The sequence below is a fragment of the Engraulis encrasicolus genome, chromosome 1 (genome assembly GCF_034702125.1).
Source record: "Engraulis encrasicolus isolate BLACKSEA-1 chromosome 1, IST_EnEncr_1.0, whole genome shotgun sequence".
NCBI classification, from domain to species: Eukaryota; Metazoa; Chordata; class Actinopteri; order Clupeiformes; family Engraulidae; genus Engraulis; species Engraulis encrasicolus.
The window spans coordinates 44,417,390-44,424,889 of NC_085857.1; the positions used below are offsets into that span (position 1 = coordinate 44,417,390).

At 42.7% G+C, this 7,500-nt stretch overlaps 1 protein-coding gene across 2 annotated transcripts in view; it reads right to left on the bottom strand.

Annotated features, from left to right (window-relative positions):
* sh2d3a (SH2 domain containing 3A) overlaps nt 1–7,500 on the bottom strand; it is a 40,745-nt gene that overhangs the window by 8,106 nt on the left and 25,139 nt on the right. For both annotated transcript variants that reach the window (XM_063203375.1, XM_063203385.1), the window contains 4 exons: nt 5,829–5,972; nt 3,594–3,856; nt 2,313–2,395; nt 211–545 (listed from right to left, as the gene is read on the bottom strand). In XM_063203375.1, coding sequence (XP_063059445.1) covers nt 211–545; nt 2,313–2,395; nt 3,594–3,856; nt 5,829–5,972 — 825 coding nt within the window. The remainder of the gene's footprint in view (nt 1–210; nt 546–2,312; nt 2,396–3,593; nt 3,857–5,828; nt 5,973–7,500) is intronic.

Below are 7,500 nucleotides of genomic sequence, written 5' to 3' on the forward strand. Positions count from 1 at the left end.
GCCGGATTCGAACCATGGCCCTTTGGCATGGAAGGAGGAATCTGTGGCACCTGTATTATATAATAATATGTAAACAGTTGGAGACTTTCAAAATGTTTCATATAAGTGATGTGTTTTTCTTTCTCAGTTTGAAATATCACTGTTTGGTGTACATGCATGTCTTTGAGCTACTTAGTCATCACTGAATCGAAGTACATCTACAGTACCTACCAGCACGTCATAGAAGCACGAGGGGTCCGGTCGTGAAGTAGGAGGCGGGATGCCAGCAGGAAAGTGGGCGGAAACCCTCAGCGGTTTAGGCGGCGCCCGGGAGTGCAGTTGTCCGTCAGATCCCCTTAATGTGATACCAGTGGTGGAGGAGGAGGAAGGGGATTGGCTGGACGAGGAGGACGGCGATCCTGATTGGCCAGGGAAGTTGTTAGGGAGCCGCTGACTGGCCGAGCGAGGGCTGAGGAGGGGCTCGCTGCCCGTGCGGAACACTGGGGAGATGGGGGCGGGGGCGCAGGGCGAGGAGGAGGAAGGGGATGGGTTGAGGGGTTTAACACCTGGGAGAGGAAGACAATAATCAGAATGCTGCAATGCGTATGACATGTCTATGTGAGTCTTTTACAAAGTATTTCGTAACTAAAAAACTGGGTAACACTTCCAAATAAGGGGCCATAATTAACAGTAAAGTAGTTACAACCTAATACTTAAGTAAGGGTTAATAATCATTACTTAATAACACATTAGACACATATTAATTGTTATTAATGCATTAGCAAGCAGTTACTTAACCATTAGATAACTATTACCTTGTGTTACAAGTTAATAGCATATTATTATTTAACTAATAGATAAGTAAGGACACAGTTAATAGTTAAGTAGCTATCAGGTCATACTTAACTAACGACCAAAATTAACACTTACTTAATAAAAAAGTAAGGCATAACTAATGGTTAATTACTACTTAAATATTGAGTTTTGGGACCCTTATATTAGAGTTGGCTGAGGATAACTAATGGTTAATTAATAGATAGATATTGTTGTTTGGGACCCTTATATTAGAGTTGGCTGCGGATAACTAATGGTTAATTAATCGATAGATATTGGTGTTTGGGACCCTTATAATAGAGTTGGCTGAGCATACCTAATAGTTAATTAATTAATCTACTTTATTATATGGTTGTGACGTCATCTGTCGAATGCTCCATTCATTTCAACGGGACTCCCCAACGTTCGGACGTCTGTTATTTTTCGATAACGGACGGGTTGGTCTATAACAGACCGCTGTCAATGGCAACAAGACTTTTCACTGCTAAAGCGACTTTTCAACAAGACTCTGATCAGCTGCTGTGATAGACAGCACCCGTTGTCCTGGCTACCGCTGTCAATGGCAACAAGACGTTCACTGCTAAAGCCACTGGCTTGTATACAAGTCAGTGGCTAATAATAAAGCGAATGTTTCATATCACTCCGCAGGGGGTCCGGTCTTTTGTCACTCTAATCAGCTGCTGCGATAGACAACACCTGTTGTCCTGGCTAGCCTACCTAGCTGTTGCCTAGCGGTGTTCCACAACGGCACTGTTTTGTTTTGCGCAGCAACAATCTTAACATTAAATAGGTCTAAAGAAATGTCCCCGCATGTGTGAATCATTTAAGTATATCCATATAATAAGCGGGTTAACTTTCGGCGAGTCGGTCGCTTTGTGGAATAGCAGCACTTCAGAGAGAACAAGACCCCTCCGCTCCGCGTCGGGGTCTAAAGATTCTCTCTGTCGTGCTGCTATTCCACGGTAGCGACCTTCTCGCCGAACGTTAACCCTTACGTGACATCTAGTTTTCACTCGTTCAAATCACTGTAATAGTTGCAACAGGAGCAATTATATAGCAAGGATTGGACTTACACTTCTCAATGATGGTGGGGTGATGAGATGTACATTTTTCATGTACCATTTACTAATTTTAATGGTAAAAACCCTACAATAAATGCAGAACATTATGAAGAGTAATAGTTTTGAAGCAAAACTAAACCATTCCTTTGTGATAATTAAGTTAATGTTTGAGAATATTAGCTCCAAGAAGTGCAGTGCATGATGGGTACGCAATCCACAGACAACAATATTTCGGTATTATTTAATCATTAGATTAGGTACAGTTAATAGTTAAGTAGCTATTAGGTCATACTTAACTAAGGACCTTAATTAACACTTACTTAATACAAAAGCAAGGCATATCTAATGATTAAATAATACCGAAATATTGTTGTCTGTAGATCACTGTGTGTGCCTGCCTGGATACGTGTGTGCATGCGTGAGTGCATGAATCCCCACCTGTGCGCAGGTTGCTGTCAGACTGGGCTGACTGTAGAGACGGCCTCCCCACACTCTCCAGATTAGCCGGTTGACTACCACTCCTGAAAACACACGCGCACACACACACACACACACACACACACACACACACACACACACACACACACACACACACACACACACACACACACACACACACACACACACACACACACACAAAACACACACACACACACACACAGTTACGTTTCCAACCATCCTTACAATTGAACTATGCACATGCCTGCGTACCTTGTGTCGGGTGTTCATTCAACCACATAACCGCAATGCAAGATTGGCATAAAATATACACGCCAACGTGTTTGTGAACGAAAAGTACATGCACACGTGACCTGCAGCAAGCATACAGAAACGTTTGAAATGTGTAAATATTGTTTTTTTTTAAAGCCCTGAAAAAGACTGTCTGTGAGAAAATAACCTAATATGAGGGAGGACCTCCAGAAAACGAAGGGTTGAACAATGTCATTTTAAAAGAAGGGAAAACACTCATTCGGTGAGAAAAATACCTGATATAGCGAAGAGAGAAGATGAAGACTGAGCATGCCGCTTATACAGTGCATGCCTCTATGATTACTTAGTCTCTATAATTATTCACAATGGAAAGGAATGGGAAAGTATGCATGCCTCTGCAATTGCAAGGAATGAAAAACAAAAGAGAGAGAGAGAGAGAGAGAGAGAGAGAGAGAGAGAGAGAGAGAGAGAGAGAGAGAGAGAGAGAGAGAGAGAGGACAGGGAGAAAAGAAAGGGAATCATATGTATGTAAGTATGCATGTCAGTATGCATATTTTAAAAATTACGTAATGGAAATGTACACAGAATATGCTGACCCATAGTTCACATAGCGAAACACACACATACACACGCATACATACACACACACAAACACACAACACATCCCATCGAGTTCCCATACCCTAAACACACACTCTCTCTCACACACACACACTTGCATGCCTGTTCCTATGCACGCTGCATTATTTGCTAAGGCAGAGGTCACATCACACTCCCTAGATGGACTTTAGTTTTTATTTTTCGGGGGCTTTTTGGCTTTTATTATTACAGGACAGTGTGAGAGAGAGCGAGAGAGAGAGAGAGAGACAGAGACAGAGAGAGGATGTGTGTGTGTGTGTGTGTGTGTGTGTGCGTGTGCGTGTGCGTGTGTGCGTGCCTTACATGCATGTGTGTGTGTGTGTGTGCCTTACATATACTGTAGGTGTGTGTGAGTTTGTGTATCCTCACCTGAGTAAGTTGTTGTTGGGGACCTGCAGCATGTCCACATGCGTGGAGCTCAGGCTCCGCCTCTTGTTGTCCTTTGATGCCTTGGCCTTCACCGCCTGGCGCTCGCTGATGACACGTAAGGGAAGGGTGCGCGTGATTGGGTGGAAGATGACGGCTCCCGAGGCGTGGGAGATGGGCCGTCGGCCGCCCACGTGGAAGCGTACGAGCGCCGGGATGTTGTCGAATTGGTCGTCCTCGAACTGGAACAGCTCCCGGGAGTAGCCCTGCCGAAGATTGAGATGGAGAATAAGACAAGGGTAACACTTTAGAATAACGTCCTATTCACCACTTTATAAACACTTTATAAATAATGATCTAATTATGTTTAAAAATGTTTATAAATGGGCAAGAAATACTAACACAGCAGACACAGTACAGTCACAGCGGTCCTGGAAGTTTCTCCTCCAAAGACCAGAGGGCATTAAACCACAAACTCACACAGTAGAAGTTGATTTCCACTCCACTGTGCAGTCAAAGTTTGGTTATTAGTCATTTACAAACATTTCTAAATGCTTTGTTAAATGTCAATTGTTATTAAATGTTAATTACGTGTTTATAAAGCTGTGAATAGGACGTTATTCTAAAGTGTTACCAAGACAAGGATTAGCTCTGCGAACCAAAAATAAAGGTAATAAAGATGATAAAGGTAAAGACAAGAATTGAAGACACTGGTAGTAGGGCTGTAACAATATTGTATCGAAATGAGAAATCGTGATACACAGAGACATGATACTGTATCACGATACAAGGAGACAGTATTGTGATTTGGTCTTCAAACTTTTGCTACCCATCAGTCCAGAAAATAATCACATGAAATTAAGTGATATTGCTTCAAATCATCATCATTATTATAGTTTATATTAACTTTGTAAAACGTTATAAACTTTTAAAAATTATTAGTAGCCTCTTGTAACCTATTTTACCAATAAACCATCGTAGTTTTTATTCATAATTTAATTTTGTAATGCTAGCAAATTTGAAATCGTGGGGTGTATCGAACCATAGGTGAAATATCGTGATACAAACCGAATCGTGAATTGAGTGTATTGTTACAGCCCTAGCTGGTAGCAGGGCTGTCAGAGGCCTTGACCAGGGGTAAAGTGTTAGCATTAGCATGTCAAAGTCTCAAAATCAACATTCTTTATTTTGGACTTGGCTGTTGGCAGTGTTATTTTAAACCAGAGACTAGGGTTTGACATTTCCGAATACTTTCCCAATCCACTCACTTCCTTTCACCATCTAAACACTGTCTTATCACATCAAGGCATAAAAGGAAAAAAAGGTTGTGGTGACAGGAAGTGAGTGGGAGAGAGAGATGGGGGAGGATCAGGAAATGACCTCGGCCCGGAATCGAACCCGGGTCCCCGGCGTAACTGGTGTCTTAGCCAGGGTCAGTATGGTGTTTTAGCCACAGCCAAGGCCGTTTGCTAATTCACATTTTCTGTGTCGCTTGCCAACCTTCTTGGACAATGGTGTTTATGGAATCAAAACACTTCCGAGTTGGCACGATGTTATTTTTCCGAAATTCTAGTGGCCACACGAGGGGTAAAAAAAAACACAATGAGGATTGAAAATTATATGGGGTGTGTTTCTCAACAGTGTCATTGCTAACTAGGATAGCAACTTACCTGGTCGCAATGCAATTTCCCATTGACAATCTACTAAGTTGCTGACTGGTTAGCAACAACACTTTCTAGAAGCAGGAACCGGGTTCCAGTGTTGAAACATTGACATTGCTACACCACCATCAAGGTCAAACTCTTTGCAAGGCACCACTCTAACAAAACAGTGTGTTCTGCATGCCCCTAAAGACAAAGTTTCATGTATGTGTTCATAGCAACCGAGGAAATCCAGAAACAAGGAAAGTGACCCCTGGCTTTTGAACTGAACTGATCCACAAAGCTCCCTTTCCTTTCCAAAACACATTTCATCCTGTTTCATCTCGCTCTCGCTCTCGCTCTCGCTCTCGCTCTCGCTCTCTCTCTCTCTCTCTCTCTCTCTCTCTCTATCAGTCAAAACCACCAATACCCAAGCTATCACACATTATATGCAGAATCCCTGCAAGTACACAGCAAAGGAATGTGCACTTATGCATTCTTGATGCGCTAACTTGGGTTCTTCAGCTCGGATATTAAACTTACACATCTGCAACACACACACACACTTGCACGCACGCACAATCACACACTCACAAACCTTCTTGGGCCGCAACACAACGCGTATGATCTTGAAGTGCATGGGCTCGTCTCTCCATCGGCAGCTGAGGACATAGTCATTGGCACTGGATCGTGAGTTGCGGATCAAGAAATCTCCATCCCTCTCCATCAGCTCCTCTGCATCCTGGAGAGAGAGAGAAGACAGTGAGAGAGAGAGAGAGAGAGAGAGAGAGAGAGAGAGAGAGAGAGAGAGAGAGAGAGAGAGAGAGAGAGATTGTGTTATCTGTTATTCAGAGTTACAGGTCAGGAAATCTTTATTCCTTTCCAGAAACTTCTCTACATCCTTTCTCTGGATGAGGGAAGTGAGAGAGATGTTTTGAAACTTGGCCGATGTGGGTACTCTCTTAGTACGTGACATGGAGAGCGTACACTTACAACACTTGCAACAGTTTTCGATTTTGCAAAAAGAGAGGGAGAAAGCTAAACGGAAGGAGGGACGGAGATATAGTATTACAAGTTACTGATAAGGAAATGTCCATCCCTTTCCATCAACTCCTCCGTATCCTAGAGAGAGAGAGAGAGAGAGAGAGAGAGAGAGAGAGAGAGAGAGAGAGAGATGGAGAGATGAAGAGAGAGAGAGAGAGAGAGAGAGAGAGAGAGAGAGAGAGAGAGAGAGAGATGGAGAGATGAGAGACGAGAGGGATGGAGAGATGAGAGAGAGATGAGATGAGAGAGAGAGAGAGAGAGAGAGAGAGAGAGAGATGAGAGAGAGATAGATGGAGATATGATAGAGAGAGAGAGAGAGAGAGAGAGAGAGAGAGAGAGAGAGAGAGAGAGAGAGAGAGATGAGATGAGAGAGAGAGTTATTGTGACTTATGGATGAGGAAGTCTCTATTAAGCAACTCCTCTGTCTCCAGGGGAGAATGTGGGGGTAGAGCGAGAGCAGGGTAGAGGGAAAGAGAGCAGCGGTGACATAGACTAAGTGAGTGTGACTGTGAGAAAGAGAAGGGAGGAAAGAGAGTAATAGAGTGATAGAGTGCTGAGGGAGGGTCAAAATGAGGATAGGGCAGAAAGGGTGTGCAAATAAGAGATACAGAGAGAGACAGAGGGATTCATATCACATCATCATATCAGATTAACGTCAAATTATACATAGAGAAAAGAGAGAGAGAGAGAGAGAGAGAGAGAGAGAGAGAGAGAGAGAGAGAGAAAGACAAAGACAAAGACAGATACAGAGAGAACAATGTGTTTCTCCAGTTGCTGTTATTGTACCTCCGCCAAGGAGGTTATGTTTTCGGTCGTGTTCGTCTGTTTTTCAGCAGGATAACTCAAAAGCTAATGAACAGATTTGGATGAAACTATCTAGACGCCTATCTAGAAATCTAGACACCCTCGTGACCGCAAATTGAAATGCCGGAAAAGGCGAATAATGACAGTCCAGTTTCTAACTCCACAAACAGAAGGCAGAAAGATAAAACAAAAATCGGGTGTAACATAGTTAAAAGTTCTAACAAAGAGCTTCCTTGGTGGAGGTCTGCACTCTCTGAGTGCATTTCTAGTTACTGTTGTTATTATTGTTATTATTATTATTGTTATTGTTATTTGTGTTATTGTTATTGTGTGTTTTTGATGTTGCGACTGTTGTTGTTTTGTGTTGTTGTTATTGTTGTTTTGTGTTGTCATTGTTATTGTGTTGTGTTGCTGTTGTTGCT